General features: G+C 42.3%; 1 protein-coding gene across 5 annotated transcripts in view; it reads right to left on the bottom strand.

Annotated features, from left to right (window-relative positions):
* The window catches only part of VPS13D (vacuolar protein sorting 13 homolog D), a 275,651-nt gene that overhangs the window by 227,916 nt on the left and 20,647 nt on the right, over positions 1-27,088 (bottom strand). For 4 of the 5 annotated variants that reach the window (XM_030805963.1, XM_030805965.1, XM_030805966.1 and 1 more), the window contains 13 exons: positions 24,140-24,244; positions 21,470-21,640; positions 20,902-21,002; positions 19,887-20,055; positions 17,201-17,302; positions 16,846-17,047; positions 15,924-16,103; positions 10,833-10,963; positions 9,938-10,013; positions 8,975-9,145; positions 6,665-6,795; positions 5,196-5,328; positions 467-2,680 (listed from right to left, as the gene is read on the bottom strand). In XM_030805963.1, the coding sequence (XP_030661823.1) occupies positions 467-2,680; positions 5,196-5,328; positions 6,665-6,795; positions 8,975-9,145; positions 9,938-10,013; positions 10,833-10,963; positions 15,924-16,103; positions 16,846-17,047; positions 17,201-17,302; positions 19,887-20,055; positions 20,902-21,002; positions 21,470-21,640; positions 24,140-24,244 (3,886 nt within the window). Of the gene's footprint in view, positions 1-466; positions 2,681-5,195; positions 5,329-6,664; positions 6,796-8,974; positions 9,146-9,937; positions 10,014-10,832; positions 10,964-15,923; positions 16,104-16,845; positions 17,048-17,200; positions 17,303-19,886; positions 20,056-20,901; positions 21,003-21,469; positions 21,641-24,139; positions 24,245-27,088 lie in introns of those variants that run through there. The other variant, XM_030805967.1, reaches the window with a different exon arrangement.

The following is a 27,088-nucleotide window of genomic DNA, read 5'->3' as shown; positions in this document are numbered from 1 at the left end:
GAGGTCTCGAGTTCGAGACCAGCCTGGCCAACATGGTGAAACCCTGTCTCTACTAAAAATACAAAAATTAGCCAGGCGTGGTGGCGGGCGCCTGTAATCCCAGCTACTTGGGAGGCTGAGCCAGGAGAATCACTTGAACTCAGGAGGTAGAGGTTGCAGTGAGCTGAGACTACACCATTGCATTCCAGCCTGGGCAACAAGAGCAAAACTCCGTCTCAAAAAACCAAAAAAATAAAAATAAAAGTAAGTAAATTCCTGTTTTGTCAAATATGACATTCAATGGAAAAGGGTGAAAACATGCCAACCTACTACAAGGCATTCTATTAAAACTCTTTGATTTCTTAAATATTAACTGAGGATTATTCTATAAGAAAAGGATTTTGTTGTTGCTGTTTTAAGCAAAGGACTCTGTGAGCTGGGTTTTCAATCATTAAACAAAATGGAACAAAAGACTGATGCTCCTCACCTTGACCTCTATGCAAAGATTCAAAGAAATCATGTCGCGTGAAATGAGCTTCCTCCTGACTGTTGGCACTGCCAGACCCGGAAGGTGGGCAAAATGTCCGGCTTCCTTCAGACCCAACAGCTTCTCTACCTGCCAACTGGGTGCAATTCAAAGAATACAGTTTAATGTCCTTGATTTCCACCTGCAGACGGTCACTTCTGGATTCATCATCTCCCGCCACAAAATTCTGGATGAATATCTGTCCCAAGTGTCCCACTAACAACTCAGGACTCCCCGGCTTCCGAGGGATAGAAACAACTGGTGATTCAATGTTTATGTTCAAGATTAGCTTTACAGTGTCCAAATGAGACGAAGCTAGGTCAAACCCATATATTTCATTTTCCTCTAAGATAAAGGGTTCCCGAGTCTTCCTTGGAGTTTCAAAGAGCGATACCATCTCGCTATACTCGGCAGTCTTGGTAGCTAGTACTGTGGTGACTTTGGTGGCTGCGCTTTTCAGCATACTTCGAAAATTTTCTTCCAGTTCATCCATGGATAACGTCAACTCCTTCAAAAACTTAGCAGAGTGGTTATAATGTAAAGAAGCCATCTTCAGGTTGAGAAAACACTCCTGTTTAGATCTCTCAACAAACGTAAAACTCAAAGCTTCAGTGAGGGCTGCATCTTCCATTCTGACAAACACAGATTCAAAGTAGCCAATATCACTGATGATATTTTCATAGCCTACAGAATTCCCAATGCTGACAACATACTGGTTTTTAACATTATCTTGTGTCAAATCCATAAGCTGTAAACAGCCGAGAGAACCATTCATGTCAAACGTGCTACCCATTGAGACATTAACTTTGGTGCCACCTATACTTGCAGTTGCAATTTTTCTGCCATATTTCTCTCCATTTGCCATGCCCACTGTCCGAAGAAGCAGTAAGTTAAGCCTATGGATTTCCACTGCAACCTCAGTGTTTTGTTCATATGTAGACTGGTAAGTTCCTTGTTCTCTGAAGCTTCTTTCAAAATCAGTCATCAAAGGTTGAGGACTTAAATCATCTTTTTCCTTGGGAAAGGATTTTTGAAGAAAACCAATTAGCTCCACAATCGTCTCTGGATTGAGGATAATATCTAAATTATTCACCTGTAGGGAAATCACCTGAAGAGTACTGTCTAAATTCATCGATGGGCACTCTGAACTCACAAACTGATATTCCAACTTAATAAGGGACTCTTGCTCTTTGGTAAGAATTTTGTCAAGTGAAACACTAGTAGCTGATCGGTCGTTCAGTGCAGCTCCATCAGTTAAGTGGGCCACATTCGGTCCAGAGACAGGAGACTGGGCCCTGCTGTCCCGAAGGCTTCCCGTTGGAATATCAAAGCTCAAGTTCTTATGTGAAGCCATCAAAAGGTCAAAATCAGCACCATATGTCTGCATGGTATCCACCAGGAGTAAACCATGAACAGTTAGGGAGACTTCAGCATCATAAGGCCTCTTCACAAAGTGAGCATTGGTACCAAACACCTTGAGCACAGAAATGTACCGGCCATTGCTCTCAACACCAAGCTGCATACAGTTCACTTTAAATTCTGCCAGGAGGAGCTGCGACTCCACCAGAACCTCGCGGGTATGCTGCTCCAGCATCACAATGCTCTGGGTTAAATTCATTACGGAGTCTTGCAAACTTCCCCGCTGCTCCTCCTGGGGAAAAATCTTTTCTTTAATCTGAGTGTCAGAAGTTTTCATTTCTGGGGTGGTGAGGAGAGCAAAGCAATTCTTTAGTGCAGATATTTTATCTTCATTAATGTGGATTTTTAAGTCTGGCAAGTTGCCTGAGAGCACGGCTCCTGGATATTTGGGATCTGAAGTATAAATCAATCGACGCTCTAACTGTAGGTGAACGTTGAACTTCTCTACCACATGTGTTGGTCCCACGTCAATATCCTGGACATGCTTCCAATTGTCTTTCACTCGTCCAACCATGATCTGGAGGTCCATAAATGACAGCGAGTACCTCTCATACATCTTTGTGCTCATTAGATGTGCTTGAAGCTGTTCTTCACTGAATTCAACTCCAGAAAAGGGAGGTGTTTTCTCTCCATTGCTGCTGCTTGACTCGGGAGGTGGGGTGTTAGGAGGTGTGGCCAGGGGGGTCTTATATTCATCATCACTAAACTGGGTCTCTTCAGATGCTGACCCATCCCTACTTTTCCTCCTGGAGTTATCTGCAGATAAAAAAGAGAAGATTCAAATATATGTCTGCTATTGCCCTCCTCTTTCCCTTAATTAATAATTATGAAAGGTAGAGAATCAACCAACCCCAGTTTGTTTAAGAAAACTGAGGAAAACTCTAAGCATAATATCTTTGTTTACCTTTTTCTAAGTGTGAATTTACCTATAAATTTGGAAATTAAAACACAAATATAAAAAAGCATGGCCATGGAAAAAGCTGGAGGCCCCCTGACATGAGCGCCACCTGCTGACCCAATGCTGCCTCCCCACTTCTCCCCTGCCTTGCCATGGGCGTGAGCTGCTTTCACCAACCCTTTCTTACGTCCCTCTCTAGAGTCTTTTATTTCTTTTCCTTTTTCTGTGTGTTCATTTGTTTCCCCCACTGGAATGTTCCTTTATTTCAGGTGAAGTCTCACTCTGCCACCCAGGCTGGAGTGCAGTGGCGTGATCTTGGCTCACTACAACCTCCACCTCCCATGTTCAAGAGATTCTCCTGCCTCAGCCTCCCGGGCAGCTGGGATTACATGTGCCTGCCACCATGCCTGGCTAATTTTTGTACTTTTAGTAGACAAAGGGTTTCACCATGTTGGCCAGGCTGGTCTCGAACTCCTGACCTCATGTAATCCACCCACCTCAGACTCCCAAAGTGCTGGGGATTACAGGCGTGAGCCACCAGGGCCCAGCATCCACTGGGATGTTGAGAGAAGAGAGGTCTCATCTTTCTTGGTCAACACAGTCTTCCTAGTGCCGAGGTAGTGCTTGGTGAGAGGTAACTGATCAATATGCAATTGTGTGGCCCCAGAGTCCACACTCAGCCCCTCTGTCTCCAGGTGAGCAGCGCCAAGACAACTCTAAAAATACACCACTGGGGCTGGGCACAGTGGCTCACACCTGCAATCCCAGCACTTTGGGAGACTAAGACAGGCAGATTGCTTGAGGTTAGGAGTTCGAGACCTGCCTGGCCAACATGGCGAAACCCCATCTCTACTAAAAATACAAAAATTGGCCGGGCGCGGTGCTCACACCTGTAATCCCAGCACTTTGGGTCGCCAAGATGGGTAGATCACTTGAGGTCAGGAGTTCAAAACCAGCCTGGCCAACATGGCGAAACCCTGTCTCTACTAAAACCCGTCTCTACTAAAAATACAAAAAATTAGCCGGGCGAGGTGGTGGGCGCCTGTAGTCCCAGCTACTTAGGAGGCTGAGGCAAGAGAATGGCATGAACCCCAGGGGGCGGAGCCTGCAGTGAGCCGAGATCGTGCCCTGCACTCCAGCCTGGGTGATAGCAAGACTCCATCTCAAAAAAAAAAAAAATTGGCCAGGTGCGGTGGCTCACGCCTATAATCCCAGCACTTTGGGAGGCCAAGGCGGGTGGATCACCTGAGGTCAGGAGTTGAGACCAGACTGGCCAAGTGGAGAAACCCCATCCCTACTAAAGATACAAAAATTAGCCGGGCATAGTGGTGGGCGCCTGTAATTCCAGCTACTCAGGAGGCTGAGGCAGGAGAATTGCTTGAACCCAGGAGGCAGAGGTTGCAGTGACCTGAGATGGCGCCACCGCACTCCAGCCTGGGTGACAGAGTGAGACTCCGTCTCAAAATAACAAACAAACAAAAACAATTTGGTACTTCCTCAAAATATTAAAACATGGAGTTACCACATGGCTCAGCAACTCCACTTCTAGGTATACAGAGAATTAAAAATATATGTCTACATTGCAGAAATGGGGGTGTATAAAAAAGAAAAAAAAATTTTAAAGAAAAAGAAAATATATGTTTATACAAAAACCTGTACGTGAATGCTCACAGCAGCAATATGCCTAATAGCAAAAGAGTGGAAGCAACTCAAATGGCCATGAACAAATGAAAGGATAAACAAAACGCGGAACTGCCACACAATGGACTATTCTTCTGCCATACGAAGGAAGGAAATATCAGTATATATTACAACACAGAAGAACCTTGAAAACATCATGCTAAATGAAACAGCCAGACATAAAAGGCCACACATGGCATTATTCCATCATATGAAATGTTCAGAACAGACAAATCCAGAGACAGAAAGATTAGTGGTTGCCAGGGGATGGGGAGCGGGAAGGTGAATTGGTGTTTAATGGGTACACACAGAGTTTCAGTCGGGAAGATGCGAAAGTCCTCCCGATATTAAATAGCAGTGAGAACTGCACAATTCTATCCACATACCAAAAACAACTGAACTATACATTTAAAACTTAGAATTATCTCAATAAAGCTATTATTTTAAAAGTAACAAGTGAACCCTCAGGTCTTAAAATGTTATGTAAACATTTTACTAAGCTTTACTTAGATAATCATAGATAGGTCGATCTACCAAGATATGTTTTCATTATTTCACTATTTAAAAAGTTACAGGTGAACCTTGAAGTTTAAAAATGTTACATAAACATTTTATTAAGCTTTACTTAGATAATCATAGATAGATAATCCATCTACCAAGATAGGTTTTCATTATTTCTCACTCACACTATACCTTGGGTGTTCGTCAAAAGCATTCTTCCTAGATCCACAACAACTAACACAGGATTCTTGAATTTGAAATCATCAGGAAATATCACCTGAGGGGCAGAAATATCCAGTCGCACGGTCCATCGTTTACTCTCCTCCTGTACAAATAAAACAGTCATTAACCATAACTGCTGAAACCCAACAGCTTTATCCGTGGTGCTCAAGCATTTCTGGAAGCTGCAGCTAGGGTTATGGAGTGACTCAGTGGTCTACTGTATTGCAGTAAAAAGTCTAAGACAAAAGTAGATGTAAATGCTTGAGGATCTGAGAAATTACCACAGGTAAACACCTGAACAGGGGAGAAAAAAATAGCAAATAACTAAATAGGGGGAGAGTCTGTACTTTAGAAAGATTTTGTTTCTAATTTACAGGGTTTAATACTTTAAAGGATTATAGAAATTTTAGAATTCAAATAAACATAGAATTCTAAACATTTTTACTTATTCAGGGGCATTGGTAACCATGAACTTCCATGCCAAAATATCCTAGTGAGAAACATAAGCTTTGACATTTGAAATATAAATAACACACCAATTAATGATTTGTTCATTGTTCTTCCCTCCAACCAAAATCAGCCTCAACTGTACGTATGTGGCAAAAGCTAATTTACATTACCAAAAAGAAACCTCTTTTGTTTACAAGAATACTAATTGTCATACTTTATGTAGAAACATACACACACACACACACACCAAAACAAAAAACAGGACTAATTCTCCATCCCATACTACACACCCCATTTTACTTGGATCATTTCTGCTTCTCTGACACCTATAACTTACTCTGCACTGTCCAAAAGCCACACTTTTTCTCACTGTGCCACCTGCTGCTGTATTGTAGCAGTGCACCTCCATGTCACCCGAGAAACTGTGCCTTACTGGACTATTTTGATTTCTTGAGACAAGGTGTCACTCTGTCGCCCAGGCTTGAGTGCAGATCATAGCTCACCGCACCCTCCAATTCCTGGGCTCAAGCAATCCTCCCGCCTCTGCCTCCCCAGTAGCTGGGATTACAGGGACCTACCACCATGCCCAGCTAATTCTTGTATTTTTAATAGAGACGGCGGTTTCACCATGTTGGCCAGGCTGGTCTCGAACTCCTAACCTCAAGTGATCTGCCCACCTCAGCCTCCCAAAGTGCTGGGATTACAGGTGTGAGCCATAGCACCCAGCACAAAGATGAGTCTTGAAAGTAACCTCATCCTGGTCCAAGGAGACACAGAATCTAGTCACAGTCATTCATTTTATTAGCTAAACCCTGACTATAAAAGACATAGATTTTATTCTATGCTAGCTGATAAGGATTTAACATTTTCAGTTTACTCAGTCAGCATAATTGATATAAGTAAGCCTATCTATAGTAGGTAGTGACTTGATGGAAAGAATTCCTGCCCCTTCCCCAATCCCCAAAGAGGGTTTATGGATGCCCACTTACAATGAAATCACCCACTAGCAAACGATCAAGAGTCTGCCGGATTTCTGCCTTGGTCTGCATCTTCAGCTTGTTATATTGTCTTCGGGCAGCTTCAGCCACTCTCAGCTCAAGTTCAGACTGATAACCAAAACCTGCAAGATTGGAAATAGACAGGAGAGTCAGAATTTTCGCACGGCTGAGTGAGTCAGAATTTTCGCACGGCTGAGTGAGTCAGAATTTTCACACGGCTGGGTGAACAAAAGTGCTACATCAATTCTCACCAAGAATTTCCATCAAAGCTTAAAAAAAAAAAAAAAATCAGGCTGGGTATGGTGGCTCACACTCGTAATCCCAGCACTTTGGGAGGCTGAGGCAGGAGGATCACCTGAGCCCAGGAGACTAAGGCTGCAATGAGCCATGATCGCGCCGCTGCACTCTAGCCTGGGGTGACAGAGCAAGACTCTGTCTCAAGAAAAAAAAAAAAAATCAGTAACAACAGTTTCTTACTCCAGTATGACCTGGCGTAACACAGGGTAACAGGAATAAGACAAAAATGGGTAAGTGGACAGCCATGGGGGAGAGGAGGCAAGCGAGAGAAGTATACCTAAGTTACTAGAATTTCTTAAGCCATTTTCTGAAAGATTCCAAACTACTATATTTCAAAATTCTTAAAAAGCACTGAAAGAGAAAATGGAATTTCAAAGGAAATGCCTTCTGTATTGTTTTCTTTTTCTTCTTCTTCTTCTTCTTTAAGACAAAGTCTCGCTCTGTCTCCTAGGCTGGAGTGCAGTAGCATGATCTTGGCTCACTGCAGCCTCTGCCTCCCAGTTTCAAGTGATTCTCCTGCCTCAGCCTCCCGAGTAGCTGGGATTACAGGTGCACACCACCACACCCAGCTAATTTTTGTATTTTTAGTAGAGATAGGATTTCACCATGTTGGCTAGGCTGGCCTTGAACTCCTGACCTCTAGTGATCCACCTGCCTCAGCCTCCCAAAGTGCTGAGATTACAGGTGTGAATCACCACACCCAGCCTTTCTATATTCTTTCTTTTTAAGACAGGGTCTTGCTGTGTTGCCCAGGCTGAAGTGCAGTGGTGTAATCATAGCTCACTGCAGCCTCAAACTCCCAGCCTCAAGCAATCCTTCTGCCTCAGCCTCCCAAGTAGCTGGGGCTACAGGCACACATCACCATGCCCGATTAATTTAATTTTATTTTTATTCTTAGTAGAGATGAGGTCTCACTATGTTGCCTAGGCTAGTCTCAAACTCCTGGGCTCAAGCAATCCCCCAGCCTCAACTCTCAAAGTTCTAAAATTACAGGTATGAGCCATTGTGCCTGGCCACCTTCTGTATTCTATCAGTGACAGAGCAATGAATTCATGGCATTTATGGCTACTGTTTATCTGAAAAGACTAAAAAACTAATCCAAAAACTAAAACAGCTTCATTGTAATAAAGGGGGAAGGGACATTTAGGAAAATACTATTATTTTACAAATCTCCCGGTCCATAAAAGTAATTTTTCTGCACCTACTGTTTCAAATCTTTTTGGGGAACAAAGGGAGGCATAAATAAATCAATGATGACATTTACAACTTTGCAGTATTTAATGCTGCACAAAGGAGGTCAAAGAAACCACTGATCCTGTCATCTAGAAGGAAATTCTTGAACATTCCTCCTCAGTTCACTGGTCTAAAATATCCTGGGTAGCCAAGGAAACCACTGTCCTAGTGAAATGAAAAGTATGGAGATCATCGCTTTTCAGTTCCAAGATGCAGATTTCCAGTTACAATTCTGGCTGAAAATACAGCCGTGGTTAAATCAATATCATGAAACTACTTTATGCCTGTAGTACTTTCATCTATTTTTATAAGAATGTTTTGTAATTGAGAAACCTAAAAAAGATGATGAACTCCCCCACCCCATACTATTTTATTGCCTTTCAATTACTCTTGGTAATATTTTAAGATAGGTACCGATTCAAAGGTAGTGGCTTTCAAAAAGTACAGCTGCTATTCTTTGGTGCCATTATTCAGAATGACAATATGAAATAAAAATGGAAAAAAAAACAGAAATGAAAAGCATGAAAAAATACATGCTAAATGGAGGCAAACAAAGAGAAAATATTTAAGGATATAGATTTCTCTTGGAAAAGACTGTCCACAAACATCTACCCTGATTTAGTAACAGGACAGGGCAACCCTACTGACTTACTCTGCAGGCCTTTTTTGTCACTATCAGAGCATCTGAATAACCCTTGTCCAGAACACCAGAAATAACAATAAAGATGTTTTTCAAAAGGAACATAAGATCAAACAAACAAAAAAGTTAACCTGAGGTATGAACCTTTCCCTTGTAGAAAAAGTCTGCTACTTTTTTAATGGCCTGCGGATTGTATATGATGTTCAAGGGCCTTGTGCTGACATCGAGCCGCCTCTCAAAGTGGCTGTGCGCCGGATTTCTCTCATACAGCATCTCAAAAACTGGATCATCTGGGTCTGCAGCTAAAGGAAAGAATCGGAATAAGAACATGGAACAAAGCAAAAACAATAACCTTATTATTAATAGACCTGTGAGGAATTCTGGAAAAACAGAGATTTTCTAAATTATTTTTCAATTAGTTCACATTTATGCCTATCTTTAAAATAGAAAGCCTAATCAGGATTGACTGTTTAATTTTCCACAAGAATTATGTAGACTGGCCTGTTGTATTAGCTCCCATATCATGGAAACCAAGGACCTGAAGGCCCTGCAAGGTTGCCCAGTTAGCCCCAAGTTCGCAACTCCACTGAGAGAGGACCAGGCTGTCTCCACGTCAAACCCTGGTACGCACGGCAAACCACTGTGCACAAAACAGAAAACATTCCCTCTTTTACTACTGATCAAAGACTACTGATCTGGTTTTTGCTGGAAAGCCCCCCAAAAAGAATTTTTAAATTATTTAAAAAAAAAAAAAAAAAAAAAGGTCAGGCATGGTGGCTCACACTTGTAATCCCAGCACTTTGGGAGGCCAAGGAGGGTGGGTGGCTTGAGCTCAGGAGTTCAAGACCAGCCTGGACAACATGGCAAAACCCCATCTCTACTAAATATACCAAAATTGTCCGGACATGGTGGCACACGCCAGTAATCCTGGCTAAGGCAGTTCGAGAATCACTCGAACCCAGGAGGCAGAGGTTGCAGTGAGCCAAGATCACGCCACTGCACTCCAGCCTGGGTGACACAGCGAGGCCCTGTCTCAAAGGAAAATTAATTTTAAAAACTTAAAAATTTTTAAAAAACAACATAGGACAAATTACCTGGGTAATGATCACTTCTGTCTGCAGATGCAGTTTGTAGACCAAAAGATTGTGAGACTCTGCCAACTTCTTTTTGCTATTAAACAAACACACAAAAATGCATAAACGTCAGGGTGAGAGTGGACAATTCACTAAACAAACCCATCTTACCCTTTAGCAACACACTCCCTTAGCACAATCAAATCAAAACTCACTTTACCTCAGATTGAGTACTTGCAGAATTGTTTCGTTTTCTGCCCTTTTTCCAATCTAGTAAGACCACATCTTTTCCTTTGTACTGACAATATGCTACTTTGCACTCAGCACATTTAATGATCAGTTGCTAAATGAAAATTAAACATGTCTAACTTTTCAAACTTTAAGTCTGCCTTCCCACCCTCTCCACAACCTTCCCCCAACCAAAACAAAACTATGGACAGAATAAGGGGTTAACTACTCAACCATTTGGACAGTTTGTTGCCAACTTAAGATCAAAGATCTTATCATCAATAATGTGTATATTTTAAAAATTACATACATATAGAAAACTCAAGACGTTTCTGTTTGGGGCCCTGGCAAGACGAGATTTCACGTCAGTGACTAAGGGTCAGAAGGCATGAAAATGACTGTCAGATACAGAGGAAACCCAAATATTGACTTTGAAATGCAGAAAATAGTGATCTTATAGAATTTTCTTCCAAATTGGAGCAAAATATACCATGGTGGCTACAATACAGGAGTGCAAGAAGGCACAGCCATACATCTCACCAACATTTTCTCTTTAACAAATTCAAGAAACTTCTCTAATCCCAGCCCATCAGTCTCAAGATGATCAAATGTCAGGTATCATTTCCCTAAAACAGACTACAATTTACCAACACTTCAGATACATTAACTATCCAACTGTTGTACATACTGGATTAGGGAAGACTAGAAGAGGAAACATAGTTCCTTCCGTAGCCAGGTCTCGAAGAAACAGTCCACCCAACCGGACTGAAAGCAACGAGGAATTTCTTCGAGGAAGAGACTCTGCTAGAAGTTTTACATCTATAAAAGATAAAATAGTTGATATAACGCTTATGAGAGCCCAACAAACACGTTTTTAAAAGTATTAGATATTCTGTTTTACAGAGGATTATTAGAGATGATGAACTATTTTTTCCTTGAAATTAAACAAACAAAAAAACCCTATCTATCTACACGCACATATTGGAGATACTGCAGGTTTGGTTCCAGACCACTGCAATAAAGTGAGGATCACAATAAAGTGAGTCACACAATGTTTTGGTTTCCCAGCGCATAGAAAAGTGATGTTGACACTATACAGTAGTGTACTGAGTGTGCAACAGCATTATGCCTGAAACTGCAATATAGATACCTTAATTTTAAAATATTTTATTGCTAGAAAGTGCTAACAATCATGTGAATCTTCAGCGCGTTGTAATCTTTTTGCTGGTGGAAGGTCTTGCCTACATGTTGATGCCTGCTGACCGATCAGGGTGTGGTTGCTGAAGTGTTGGGGTGACCGTGGTGATTTCTCAAAATAAGGCAACAATGAAGTTTGCTGCATCAACTGACTCTTCCTTTCACAGAAGATTTCTCTGTAGCAGGTGATGCTGTTTGATAAAGCATGTATTTAACCACAGTAGAATTTCTTTCAAAACCACAGTCAATCCTCTCAAACCCTGCCATTAGCAACTAAGTTTATTTAGTATCCTAAAAATTTTGTTGTCGTTTCCTTTTTTAATTTTGTTTTCTTTTTTGAGACAAGGTCTCGCTTTGTCACCCAGGCTGGAGTGCAGTGGTAAAATCATAGCACACTGTAACTTCAAAGTCCTGGCCTGGGCTCAAAGGATCTTCCTTAGTCTCCCAAGTAGCTAGGACTACAGGTGCATGTCACCATGACCAACTAATTTTTTTTTTTTTTTAGTAGAGATAGGGTCTTGCTGTGTTGCCCAGGCTGGTTGTGAACTCCTGGCCTGAAATGATCCTCCTGCCTTGGCCTCCCAAAGTGCTGGGATTACAGGTGTGAGCCACCACGCCCAGCCTTTGGTTGTCATTTCAACAGTGTTCACAGTATCTTCACCAGGAGTAGATTCCATCTCAAGAAACTACCTTCTTTGCTCATCTGTAAGAAATAACTCTTCATCCATTCAAGTTTGATCATGAGATTCCAGCAATTTAGTCACATCTTCAGGTTCCACTTCTAATTCTAGTTCTCTTGCTATTTACCCTACATTTGTAGTTACTTCCTCCACTTAAGTCTTGAACCCCTCGAAGTCACCCAAGAGGGTTGATTTCTTCCAAACTCCTGTTAATGTTGATATTTTGACCTCCTTCCATGAATTACAAATGTTCTTCATGGAATCTAGAATGGTGAATCTTTTCCCTAAGCTTTCCTATATACTTTACCCAGGTCCATCAGAGGAATCACTATTTATGGCAGCTACAGCCTATGAAATGTATTTCTTAAATAATAAAAGTTGAGGTTGGTGGTGGTGACTCAACCTGTAATCCCAGCACTTTGGGGGCTGAAGCAGGAGGATCGTTTGAGGCCAGGAGTTTGAGACCACCCTGGCCAACAAAATGAGAGCTCATCTCTGAACAAATTAAGTAATTAATTAAATTAAAGAAACAAACTTGAAAGTTGAAATTACTCCTGGATCCATGGGCTGCAGAATGGATGTTGTGTTAGCAGGCATGAAAACAACACTAATTTCTTTATATTTCTCCCAGCAGAGCTCTTGAGTGACTGGATGCATCATCCACGAGCAGTAATATTTTGAATCTTTTTTTCTGAGCAGTAGATCTCAATAGTGGCCTTAAAATCTTCAGTAAACCATGCTGTAAACAGATGTGCTGTCATCATCCAAGCTTTGTTGCTCCATTGATAGAACACAAGCAGAGGAGATTGAGCATAATTCTTAAGGGCCCTGGGATTTTCAGAAAGGTAAATCGGCAACTTAAAGTCACCAGCTGCACTGGCCCCTAACAAGAGAGTCGGCCTGTCCTTTGAAGCTTTGAAGCCAGGCATTGACTTCTCCTCTCTAGCTATGAAAAGTCCTAGATGGCATCTTCTTCCAATAGAAGGCCTTTTCATCTACAATGAAAATCTATCATTTAGCATAGCAAGGATCTTAGCTGGATCTTCTCGATAACTTGCTGCAGCTTCCCCATCAGCACTGGCTGCTTCACCTTGCATTTTTATGTTATGGAGATGGCTTCTTTCCTTCAAACTCATGAACCAACCTCTGCTAGCTTCAAACTTTTCTTCTGCAGTTTCCTCACCTCTTTCAGCCTTCCCAGAACTGAAATGAGTTAAGGCCTTGCTGTGCATTAGGCTTTGGCTTAAGGAAAGGCTGTGGCTGCTTTGATCTTCTATCCAGACCATTCAAACTTTCTCCATTGCAGCAGTAAGGCTGTTTTGCTTTCTGATCATTCATGTGTTTGCTGAAGTAGCACTTTTATTAATAATTTCCTTCCAGAACTTTTCCTTTGCAATCACAACTTGGCTGTTTGGCACAAGTGGCCTAGCTTTTGGCCTATCTCAGCTTTCAACATGTCTTCCTCACTAAGCTTAATCACGTTTAGCTTTTGATTTAAAGTGAGAGACATGTGACTCTTCCTTTCACCTGAACATTTAGAAGCCATTGTAGGGTTATTAATTAGCCCAATTTCAACATTGTGTCTCAGGTAATAGGGAGGCCCCAGGAGAGGAAAAGAGACAAAGAAATGGCCAGTTGGTGGAACAGTTGGAACATACACAATATTGACTAAGTTACCATCTTCTATGGGCATGGTTCATAGCACTCCAAAACAAATACAATAGTAACATTACAAATCGGTGATTACAGATCACCATAACAGACAGAATAATAATGGAAAAGTTTGAAATATTGGACAAATTACCAAAATGTAACAGAGACACAAAGTGGGCACATGCTGTTGGAAAAATGGCACCTATAGACTTGTTCATTTTTAAATCTTCAATTTGTAAAAAATGCAGTGTCTATGAAGTGCAATAAGGCAAAGTGCAATAAAATGAAGTGTGCCTGTATCTATCTGCTATCTAAACATACAAACATCATTAGAAGTTTCCTAGCAGAATGAATTTTAAATAGTGCCTTTTCAATTCAGTCAAGTAATCTGCTAGTTAATACTAAGTTTATGACAGCTCAATTTTCTACATTATGAAGTCAAACAAACTGGCTTTTTAAAAACATCATTTGTCCTTCTTCAACTACTCAGGAATCTCAAATAAGCTGCTGTTTTATGGACTGAAATAAAAATATTTGTGAGATGTCCAAACCGACATCTGCATATTTATTTATACACCTTTAATTCAAAGTCACAAAAAGAAGGCAAATACTGTCAAGTCAATCCTCATTATTCACAGATTCCATATTTGCACATTTGTTCACTCGCTAAAATTTGTAACCCCAAAATTAATCCTCATGGCACTCTGTCAGTCATTCAGACACTCACAGAGCAGAAAAAAATTCAAGCCGCCTGATATACACATTCCCACCTGAGTTCAAACAAGGCAACGCTTTGCCTCCTCGTTTCAGCTCTCACACTGTGAACAAGCATCCCTCCCATGGTCTTCTATTTGGAGCCATGTTTTTCATGCTTCTGTGCTTTTTGTTTGCGTTTTCACTGTTTAAAACAAGCCCCTAGTGCTAAAACGCTGTCTAGTGGTCCTGAGTGCAAGAAGACTGTGATGTGCATTACAAAAAAAATATGAGTATTAGAGAAACTTCATTCAGGCATGAGGCAGAGTGCTATAGGCCATGAGTTCAATGTTAATAAATCAATAACACAATGCTCCTCAACTTAGGATGGAGTTATGATAAACCCACCATTAGCTGAAAATATCATAAGTCAGCTGGGCACAATGGCTCAGGCCTATAATCCTGGCACTTTGGGAACCCGAGGAGGATGGATTGCTTGAGGTCAGGAGTTCAAAACCAGCCTGGCCAACATGGCAATACCTTGTCTCCACTAAAAATACAAAAATTAGCTGGGCATGGTGGCGCGTGCCTGTAGTCCCAACTACTCAAGAGGCTGAGGCAGGAAAATCACTTGAACCCAAGAGGCAGAGGTTGCAGTGAGCCAAGATCATGCCACTGCACTCCAGCCTAGGTGACAGAGCAAGACTCTGTCTCAAAAAAAAAGGAAGAAGGAAGGAAGGAAGGAAGGAAGGAAGGAAGGAAGGAAGGAGAAAGAGAAAGAGAAAGAGAAAGAAAGAAAGAAAGAAAGAGAAAGAAAGAAAGAAAGAAAGAAAGAGAAAGAAAAAGAAAGAAAGGAAGAAAGAAAGAAAGAAAGAAAGAAAGAAAGAAAGAAAGAAAGAAAGAAAGAAAGAAAGAAAGAAAGAAAGGAAGGAAGGAAATATAAGAAGTCAAAAATGCATTTCATACACCTAACATACTGGACATCACAGCTTGGCCTAGCCCACCTTAAAAGTGCTCAGAATACTTACATTAGCCTACAGGTAGGCAAAATCACCTGGCAACACAGTCCACTGTAGACTATTAGCTGCTTACCTCATGATCGCACGGCTGACTGGGAGCTGCGGCTCACTGTTGCTGCCCAGCATCTTCAGAGAAAATCATACTACCTATCTCTAGCCCAGGAAAAGATCAAAATTCAAAATCCGAAGTACAACTTCTACTGAATGTGTAGAACTTTTGTGCCACTTGTGAAGTCGAAAAATTCAAAGTCAAACTATCCTAAGTCAAGGACTGTCTGTATATCTGTATTAAATGTCTTTAAATACAGACACACATTTTAAAAATTAAGGTTAGGTACTGATCAGTTGATGAATGTTATGACCAGAGGTTCACAGGAACCTAACCCAGTATTTCCCCTAAGAGCAATGGTTCCACATTAGCTAATACAGTTTTCACACTGACTTTCTAGACTATCACCACAGTAAACAATGAGAATCGCCTGGACATTGGCCCAGAGAGAGACAACAGTGGCAGGTAGTTTCTCAGGGGCAGTGTACCTGAAAACTCGAGCTGCATGAAAGCACTTTCATTCATTTGAGGAGTTCCTTGCTCCTTGTGTAACAGAGTCACTGTACCTCGCTGCAACTGCAAATTCAGTTTGGCAAAGACATGATCTCGCTTTGTATACGTGTTCATATAAGAGGCATCTGCAGTGGGGTCAAAAAACTCCTCGGTGCCTAAATGGTAAGGGAGAAAAGACTGTAAGAAAAAACGTGGAAGAATAAAAAAGCACCAGCAAGCAGACTGATCACAGTTATGATGATGTTATTTAACTATTTTTCCCTTTGTTAAGGAAGAACTCCAAAGTCATGAGTGACTATTTTATAGTATTTCCTAATGTAAAACAACCCTAATTGTTTTTTAAGGGATCTTATCAACTTATCAAACCAGGGAGGATAAGATTCATGATAAGGGATGGTATAAAGCAGTGCTGCCCAGTATGGTGAAATGGTCCACATCTGTGATGTCCAGTACAGTGGCCACTAACCACATGTGGCTACTGAGCACTGGGAGCACCCGTGGCTAATGTGCTAGTGCAATTAAGAAATTAAATTTTTACTTGAATTCAATTTGAATTAAATTTTAGTAGCCATTTGTGCCTATGGCTAGATATCGGACACTGCAGGTTTAAGAGAGGCTCTAGACTGGTATTCAAACTTCAGAGTTTAAAATTGTTGAACTTGTTCAAATTTAGTTCTTTTACAACCTCTGCCTCTCAGCTCTTTCTGAAACTGCATTAATATGCACATTTAGTCACGGGGTTACAAATGGCATATCTCCCAAAATATCTCCTCTCAGCCTCTATGAACATAAACTGTTTTCCAAATATCTACTTTTGTTAAGTTTGAAAAATACAAGCTGTTGCACAAATAACAGACCAATTTGTTTGAACCAAGTGAAGGCCAGCTCCCACCGTACCCAGGATCTCTTCAGGAATCCACTGCTCCTGTTGCTCTGCTGACAGTCCCTCAACCACATTCCCCTCTGGGGTTTGCTGCCCGTACCAGCCACCCCATCCAGGAAACCAGGACTGAAGATACTGCAGCATCCCACTGCCTCCACCAGGTTCTGGGTCTCCCGGAGAGGCTCCTGGAGAATCAAACTGAGGCTCCCGCAGACTCTGTGTCAATCACAAAGGAGCAAAGATGAGTACTCAAAGATAAAAGCAAGCTGTGATGTGCTGCTGTTTCCCCACAGGAGCATAAGCACATCAAAACTGTAGAACTCAGGGTGTGCTGGGTCTGAACAAATCCTCTTGTAGAGGATTTCTTACCTCTGCTAGTTCTTCTTGTTTGTGAAATCGATCATGAACCAGTTCACGCAAAATCTTCAATTCCTCAAAGCTCTGTTCCTCTTCAATCCGACACATTTCCTCCTGTTTGGGTGAAAACAAAAGCAAATAAACAAAAACACAAACGTCGTAGATCCAGAGACACTGGACACCCTCACAAGCCACTAAAAGTACAGCACAAGAACCTCTCTGGTCCCCTGCATTTGCACTGAAGGCCAAGAAACAAGATAAATAGTTCCATGATTGCTGTTTCTGGCTTAAGTAGCTTTTCCATATAATCCAGTAGATGGTATTTGGTCTTAAAAACATCACTAACAATTCTCTAGAAATTGAGCTCTATGAAAGAAGGGGAAAAAAAAAATCACTAACAAGTTTCATGATACCTGAGACGAATGGTGAATGGAGAGGGAGCAAAGAACTTACTCAGTTTTAAGAGTCACTAAAGCGTGGCCGGGTGCGGTGGCTCACGCCTGTAATCCCAGCACTTTGGGAGGCCGAGATGGGCAGATCACGAGGTCAGGAGATCGAGACCATCCTGGCTAACACGGTGAAACCCCGTCTCTACTAAAAATACAAAAAATTAGCCGGGCGTGGTGGCAGGCACCTGTAGTCCCAGGTACTCAGAAGGCTGAGGCAGGAGAATGGCGTGAACCCGGGAGGCGGAGCCTGCAGTGAGCCAAGATCGCACCACTGCACTCCAGCCTGGGCGACAGAGCGAGACTCCGTCTCAAAAAAAAAAAAAAACAAAGAGTCACTAAAGCATATGGACTATCGCAGTACCCACACTTTGCACAGCGCTGACCCCGTTTACAAAGGGCTTCCACATGCATTAGCTCAGATGAGCAGTAAGCAGCCCAGTTTTCGCTCTTCCTGAAACCCAGGACCAAGTTTCCACAAGAAGTGTGCAGGCCCCAGCTCTTTTACACTTCATGTAGGAAATTAGCAAGAACGTGGTCATTTTCACTTGCTTCACATTAGTTAGGAAAGAACCATGATATCCAGCTACATTTTTTAAAAGCAGAATCAGCTGTCCTGAACTGCTTCTTACACCGTAACATTAAGAAAAAAGGAGATTTTACGTGTTTACTTGCTCATCTCAGTTGTAAATGAGATTTTCTGTCTCTGTATGTCTTTGCCTGTGCCTTTAAGAAAATCATCCAAGGGTTGGGCACAGTGGCTCAAGTCTGTAATCCCAGCACTTTGGGAGGCCAAAGCAGGCAAATCGCTTGAGCCCAGGAGTTCCAGATCAACCTGGGCAACATAGCAAAACCCTGTCTCTATAAAAGATACAAAAATTAGCCGGGCATGACGATGCACAGCTACTCAGGAGGCTGAGGTGGGAGGATCCCTTGAGCCAAGGAGGCAGAGGTTGCAGCAGTGAGCCAAGATTGCACCACTGCACTCCAGCATGGATGACAGAAAGAGATCCTGTCTCAAAAAAAAAAAAAAAAAGAGTAGGCTGGGGCAGTGCAGGCTGAGGCAGGTGGATCACTTGAGCTCATGAGTTCAAGACCAGCCTGGGCAGAAGGATGAAACCCCATCTCCACAAAAATTTAAAAATTAGACAGTTGTGATGCGGGCCTGTAGTCCCAGCTACTTGGGAGGCTGAGTTGGGAGAATGGCTTGAGCCCGGGAGGCAGAGGTTGCAGTGAGCATGATCACGCCACTGTATTCCAGCCTAGGCAATAGAGCCAGACCTTGTCTCAGAAAAAAAAAAAAAAAAGAAAAGAAAAGAGAAAAGAAAAGAAAATCATCCAAAATGTCTGGTTTATTTTATCCTTCTCATAAGCTTCCTGTGTCAGTAACCACATCTGACACTGATGATAAAAACATTAGCAAACTGAGTGGGCCACAGCCTCAGGGTGCCGGCAGGAGAGGCACTAACCACTAGGGATTCAGCATTGCCCTCAGTGACCACACAGCAGGTGCTGAAGGGAAAAGTATTCCTTTGTGCTTGGAAGAGTCTACTAAACAAGTGGTTAGTTAAGGGGCAGTACCTGAGCCAGAATCTCAGAAACAGTCTAAGCTGCTACTGCAAAAATTGATGCTCACAAAACTGAAACAAAACAAGAAGCAAAGCAATCCCCAATACCTTCCCGCAAAAGAGAGCAGGCAGACAGCTAGAGAACGGGTGGGGTCCCATGCCAGGGCTCCGGGAGAGGGCATTCTAAGGGCCTTTAGCCCTACTATTAACTAAAACATGAGCTTGCCTTCACCACGTACTTCACCCTTTTCTGCCTAGCCTCTACCACCTAAATATCCAAGGTCAATCAAGTCCACTGGGATTACAGAAAACGTAGGCCAAAGTTCACAGAGATTACAGACTTTGAAGTAAAAGAATTAGGACTAGGATCAGGCTTTGAAGAGAGGAGGGTGACTGTATGAAACAGTCTCTCGAGCTGGGGGGCAGGGGTGTGGGCACAAAGGCATAGCAGGACCACGGTGTCTTTTCTTCCTCCTACCCCATGGCCGGGCTCTCCTCGGGCAGCAGAGGGTGGAGGATGCTCCTGGCTTAGTTCTCACTCTACTAAGACCAACTCTATCCTATAAAATTTAGCCCCTTTGGCCTGGGACTTTGTTACTTCACAGATCCCATTTTCTTTAGTCTTTGAGAGAACATTCTTATCTTCCGAATAAGACAAGAAACACAAGACCACAGTCCACTTACCTTGTCATCTGTGGACAGCAGGCCCCCTTTTAACTTGTTGAAATATTTGTCAGTGTAAGATACAGCATCACGAGCGCGGTGCAACATAAAGTCCCAGGTGCAACGTTTCCTCTGCTCTCTGATCTCATACAAGTTAGCATTCAAAGCAAAATACCACCATTCTCGGCAGCTGAAATAGTCCATAACAATGTAATCACTTCTTACAACAAAAGCAATGAAAAGGCTACCAATCCAAGACAAGCCACATAACCCCACTCCTCTCCTGAGACATCTTTTCTCGTCAGCCACCAGTTTATATATTAAGCTCATCTTAATATTAAACCCACTAGGTGGAGAAGGCAAATCTGCCAAAGAACATCAAATAATAGATCCCCAATTTATATATCAATAACACAGTTCTCAATTGGTTTGAATTATAATATCCATCCCCTCTACTGACAGAATATCGAAGGCTGACTGTAAGGTAAATACCGTCTTAAGATAATTACCAAGGATTTGACTACTAAAGATTTTTAACTGAATACTTCTAACTGAAGACATGGAGATACATAGGATCTTTAAAAAGTTTTATTATATCAGACTGGTCAAGTTTATCACTGCAACATGAAAACAGGATTTAGTTTTGCTATAGAGGCTGCAAAGAGTACTATGTAAATGTTGACCAAACAACCTGGGAGAAAAAACACAGGGAAGTAGGTTCAAAGAATATTTAAAGTATTGATAATACACACCAGACCCCACCAGAGCAACATCGGTCTACTCGCTAAACAACACTGAGAGGATCCTCTGAATTTTACTACACTCAGTCTAAGAGTAAGCCGATGACACCAAATAAATATACAGAAAGAATATCAATGATGATAAACAACGGGAATGGCATTCCAAGGACCAGAAAAATCAATTGTACTTTTATCTCCAAACATGGGTAAAGGACAGTGAGGCATATTTCTGATCTATGTACATAGTCAGAACAGGCTCTAAAATGTATTTCATGACCACAATGAGAAGCCCTTACTTCTTAGATATCGCCACCTTGGGTTTCCACCTTCGGAACTTCACCTGCCTCTCCTTTCGTTCCAGCTCCTTGAGGAATTCCATGATTTGCCGGTATTGCAGCTTTTTATTAGAGGTTAAGAGATACCAGGTTAGAATAGGTTTGTTTCTTTTACTCAGTTAAGACCTATATCTAACAAGAACAGTTCACATTAGTTGATCCACTGAATTGAAACCCAGTGCAAACTGAAAGACCAAAATATCAGCATCAAGTGGCATGTTTCTCTGAACACTGACAGTTAAGCCTATACATTACCGTATCTCTTGTATTTTTTGTTCAGCTCTTAACAATACCAGAACTTTCCAATCCATATCACCAACTAATTAAAAAAAAAAAAAAAAACTAACCTGAGATCAACCCAATTTAACTACGTAACAGATGGTGAGCTTTATACCTAACACAACTTTGGTCTGGAGGGAAATGGTCTCACGTGAACTTTCTTTCCTGCTGAGGATACATTAATATCAAGACTTTCACCGCAGTCACCAGTTTGACAGTGAGCAGACGCCACTGAGGAGAAAGGGCATACCTGAGAGAGTTTCAAGGGAATGGTCTCCAGCTGAATATCACAATCAATACGGGGACTGTGCCGAGACCGCAGGGGCTTCTTGGAGCAGTTTCTCTTCAAAAGAGCAGATGCAAACACAGGCTCCAGGACGTAGTGATGGCTGCGACTCTCCATGCTCCTGGCCATGGCCTCCTGTGTGTCACAAGAACACCTGCTCTGCTCAGATATGGCTTTCCTTCTGGTAGTCACTCTTTTACAATGTTGGAGTTTTATGACAAACAGTGGAGCTCAGCCATGGGCTGTGTCACAGTGGCAAATGTTTTTGTCTGTTTTGTTTTTATTCATTTTTATTCTTTTTATATAGGGACAGGATCTCACTATATTGCCCTGTCTGGTCTTGAACCTCTAGGCTCAAGTGATCCTCCCGCCTCCCAAAGTGCTGAGATTACAGGCATGAGTCACTGTGCCTGGCCAACAGCAAATGTTTTTAGGATCAAGTTACATGTTGGTATGTTATCTATAGTGTATTATATCAAAATCCAAAAACACTATAAAACTGGGTTATAAAACTCTAGTATTTTTAATTTATTATTATTTATATTTTTTTCTTTTTTTTTTTTTTTTGAGACGAGTCTTGCTCTGTTGCCAGGCTGGAGTGCAGTGACACAATCTTGGCTCACTGCAACCTCCGACTCCCCGGTTCAAGCGATTTTCCTACTTCTGCCTCTCAAGTAGCTGGGATTATAGGCACACACCCCCATGCCCAGCTAATTTTTGTATTTTTAGTACAGATGGGGTTTCACCATGTTGGCCAGGATGGTCTCGATCTCCTGACCTCGTGATCCACCCACCTCGGCCTCCCAAGTGCTGGGATTACAGGCGTGAGCCACCGCGCCCAGCCTTTTTATTTCTCAATAGGTAATACACTCACATGGTTTAAAATTTTAAAGGAAAAAAAAAAGGTCAAATATCTCTTTCCTGGTCTCATCCCCCAGCCACCCACTTACCTCCTCAGAGGCAACCAACGACACCAGCTTCTTATGTCTCCCACCCAAGCCATTCTGTACATATGCAGATAAATCTGTAATTTTCTGTTTTCTTAAATAAATGCTACATATGCTGTTTTTACCTTAGTTTGCTTAACTTCATACTATATGTTAGAGACTATTACATACTCATCATAAAGATCTTTACTTTTATTATTTATAGCTGCATATTGTTTTACTGTATGGATACAGGTTTATGTAATCAAATTAAAACAAAAACCTGCGGGGCACGGTGACTCACGCCTGTAATCCCAGCACTTTGTGAAGCCGAGGCAGGTGTATCACCTGAGGTCAGGAGCTTGAGACCAGCCTGGCCAACATGGCGAAACCCCGTCTCTACTAAAAATACAAAAATTAGCCGGGCATGGTGGCATGCACCTGTAATCCCAGCTACTCGGGAGGCTGAGGCAGGAGAATCACGTGAACTCCGGAGGTGGAGGTTGCAGTGAGCCAAGATCGTACCACTGCACTCCAGCCTTGGCAACACAGCAAGATGCCATCTCAAAAAAAAAAAAAAAAGAAGAAGAAGAAAACCATCATGTACAATAGTATCCAAGTGAAAGATAACCCTGGGTGGAGGAAAAAAATGAGTTATTTTCCCCCGTTTTCACTTAAACCACCTATAAATTATTTACAGAAGGATTAAACTGGCCGGGTGTGGTGGCTCACACCTGTAATCCCAGCACTTTGGGAGGCCAAAGCGGGTGGATCACTTGAGGTCAGGAGTTCGAGACCAGCCTGGCCTGGCCAACATGGCAAAACCCCATCTCTACTAAAAATACAAACATTAGCTGGGTATGTTGGTGGGCACCAGTAAACCCAGCTATTTGGGAGGCTGAGGCAGAACTGCTTGCATCTGGGAGGCAAAGATCGCAGTGAACCAAGATTGCGCTACTGCACTCCAGCCTAGGTGACAGGGCGAGACTCCATCTCAAAAAAAAAAAAAAAAATAGATTAAACTGACATGTTTTTTAATCCTTCACAAACAATAATAATATCTGATGATTTATGACTTTTAAATATCACTTAAGGGAATGCCATCAAAGGTGAAGTTTAAACATAAATGTGGTAAGAAAGCTCCTCTTTAAGATTCAGTCCTGGTGCTCTCTTCATTTAAAATCTGGATACCTAGGCCGGGTGTGGGGGCTCATGCCTATAATCCCAGCACTTTGGGAGGCCAAAGCAGGAGGATTGCTTGAGCACAAGAGTTTGAGACCAGCACGGACAACAGAGTGAGACGGCATCTCTACAAAAATAAATAAATAAATGATGGAAAAAATCTAGATGCGTAACTATGTTACTTGCACATGCAAACAGTGGAATACTATGCAGTAGTCAGAGCAATGAACTGGAAGTACAAACAGCAACATCTTAAAAGCATGGCTTTAACTGAATAAAATAAACCAAAGAAACCTACAGTCTAGTATAAATTTAAAACATACATAAAACAAAGCACTATATATTGTTCAAAGTCACATACATAGCAAGTACCTCAAGCAAACACACTTGAGAGTGAATGGCTTTAGAGGAACAGTGGGTGGGAATGGGAATCAGAGATGCAGGAGACAAAAGCCCCCATGGCAGTGACCCTACGCCACTTCCCTTCCACACTGTCTGGCAACAAAGCTCCCTGCCAAAATCATACCTGTAACTCCATCTGAGGCAAATCCCCCAGTAAAGTGCAATCAGCATCCCAATAGATGCTAAATTCTGCTACGTCTAATTGCTTTTTCCGCATTAGTTTCTGTACCTGAGGTAAAAAAGACAAAGAAGAAAATAGGATGACTGTCTTTATTCGTGAATGTCATTCATTCAACAAACCATTTGTAAAGAATCATGTGTCAGGTACTTCGCAGGGTGCTGTGGACATATAACTCAAAACCTGCTTCTGCTCTTACAGAGTTCAAAATCTAGCTAACTGGGGATACAAACAGGCAAATACATAATTTTAATGCACAGAGGGAGGCAGAAGAAGAATCTATACGATGCTATTAGCAAACAAGAAAATGTCACTGTGCAGATGAGTGTCGAAAGATGTACAAGTTTCAGGCAAATGGTCAGGTAGGGGGAAAGGGCTGGGTCAACCATACAGTCCTCCCTCAGTATCGGCAGGGAGTTGGTTCCAGGAACCGCAAAGATACAAAAATCTGCAAATGCTCAAGTCTCTTAAAATGGCATAGTATTTGCATATAACCTACCCATATATCCTCCCTGTACACTTTAAATCATCTCTAGATTACTTATAATACCTAATACAACATAAATGCTATGTAAATCATTGTTATACTGAATTTTTTTTTTTTTTTTTTTTTTTTTTTGAGATGAAGTGAGTTTCGCTCTTGTTGCCCAGGCTGGAGTACAACGGCACAATCTCGGCTCACTGCAACCTCCACCTCCCAGGTTCAAGTGATTCTCCTGCCTTGGCCTCCCGAATAGCTGGGATTACAGGCATGCGCCACCACGCCCGGCTAATTTTGTATTTTTAGTAGAGACAGGGTTTTTCCACGTTGGTCAGGCTGGTCTCGAACTCCTGACCTCAGGTGATCCACCCACCTCAGCCTCCCAAAGTGCTGGGATTACAGGCATGAGCCACCACGCCCAGCCCTGAATTTTTTTATATTATTTTTTGTTGTTATATTTTTCTTTTTATTGTTTGTTTTTTTAGGGGGAGGGGAATATATTCTTCTCTTGGTATTTTTTTTTTGAGACAGAATCTCGCTCTGTCACCCAGGCTGGAGTGCAGTGGCGTGATCTCAGCTCACTGCAACCTTCACCTCCCAGGTTCGAGCAATTCTCCTGCCTCAGCCTCCCAAGTAGCTGGGACTACAGGTGTACGCCACCATGCCCAACTAACTTTTTTATTTTTAATAGAGATGGGGTTTCATTATGTTTCCCAGACTGGTCTTTAACTCCTGAACTCAGGCGATCTGCCCGCCTCAGCATCCCAAAGTGCTGGGATTACAGGCATGAGCCACCGCACCCAGCCAGCAGGGGAGTATTTTTGATCCTCTGTTGGTGGAATCCATGGATATGGAACCTGAGGATACGGAAGGGCAACCGTACAAAAGGCCTGATATCTTCAGGGAACAGTGAGTCTGTCTGTATAACTGGAACACTGGATGTGTGGAGTGGGGGCAGTATTGGTACATGTGGATGAATACGTATTTGGGATGAGGAGTTAGCTAAGAGTTGAGAAAAGTAGCTTGGAATGTTACTAGATACACTAGGTTGAATAGTGTCTTCCCTTCCCAAAAAAAAGTCATACCATGCAGAAGCGTGTATGTAACCTTATTCGAAAATTAGGTCTTTGCAGATGTCATCAAATTAAGAGGTCATACTGGTGTAGTGGAGGCCCTAATCTAACGAGTATTGTCCTTACAGGAAGAAAAAGAACACAAGGAGAAGGCCACGTGAAGACGGAGGCAGAGGCTGCGTGAAGCACCCGCAAGCTGAGCAACCTCAATGACCACCAGCAGCCACTAGACAAGGAGAGACACATGGGACAGTTTCTCCCTCAGAGCCTCCAGAAGGGACTGATCCAGCCACAACCCCGACTTCAGACCTCTCGTCTAGAGAATAAATTTATGTTGCTTTAAGCCATCCGGTTTGTGGCAATGTGTTAGGGCTGCCCTGGTTATCAAATCCATTAGGAAAGGAAATTTATGCCATGCTAAGGTGTTTGGACTTCAGGCCTTAAGTGATGCGGAGCTGCTGAACGTTTTGATGCGGGCAGATAGCACGATCAGGTATGTGTTTCAGAAAAAGAAGTCTGGTGACAGCGTAAAGTAGGGCTTTCCCTTCAGCGTGCCAGGAAAATATGAGTTATGAGTGTCTCAAGTATGAGCCAGTATATGGGATCAAGTTATATCTTAGAAACATGTGGTTACTCTGAGCTGGCCACTTTCAGCCCCAGGCAGCCACAGCCATTTGCCCCGGTGTACTGTACAAATACTATCTTTTTACTGTGTGGGTTCTGACATGGAAAACACTGGAAAGCATTGGTACAGGACAAATGGAAAGATCCTGGAGATCACAGAACACGGTATTTCATTAGTCCAGGTAAAACCTGACAGCATCCTGCAGGGTGACGGTCATATGAAGATGGACAGGAAGAGCTATGTTTGAGATGCTTTGTCGGAAAAAGTAGCAGGACACTGTGAACAACTAGACATGGAAATTGAAGCGTAAGAAGTGAAAGGAGGAGCACACAACTTCTAGAGATCAGTGTGGCAGGCAGGAGCACATGGTGAGGAGCAGGGATGGCACACCCCTCCATAAAGGGCCAGAGAGTCAACAGCTTAGGCTCTGCAGGCCATGCAGTCTCTGCTGCAACTACAGTATTCCACCGTGGACAACACTAATGAGCATGGCTGGGATCTAATAACCCTTTATTTACAAAAACAGGTGGGGAGCCAGACTTGGCCACTGGCCAGTTTGCCAAGCCCTAATTTAGAGCTGGTCCACCTGGGTTCAAGACCTGGCTCCACTTTTCACTCCACCTCTTGTGCCCTAGTGTCTTCAGTAGGGTTATTGGGATAACAGCAGTGGTGAAAATCAAGATTTAAATGAGTTGAATCATGGAAAGTGCTAAGAA

Source organism: Nomascus leucogenys, chromosome 24 (assembly GCF_006542625.1).
Source record: "Nomascus leucogenys isolate Asia chromosome 24, Asia_NLE_v1, whole genome shotgun sequence".
NCBI lineage: Eukaryota > Metazoa > Chordata > Mammalia > Primates > Hylobatidae > Nomascus > Nomascus leucogenys.
The sequence above is the reverse complement of the archived record's forward strand: the minus strand, read 5'-3'. Positions and strand labels throughout refer to the sequence as shown.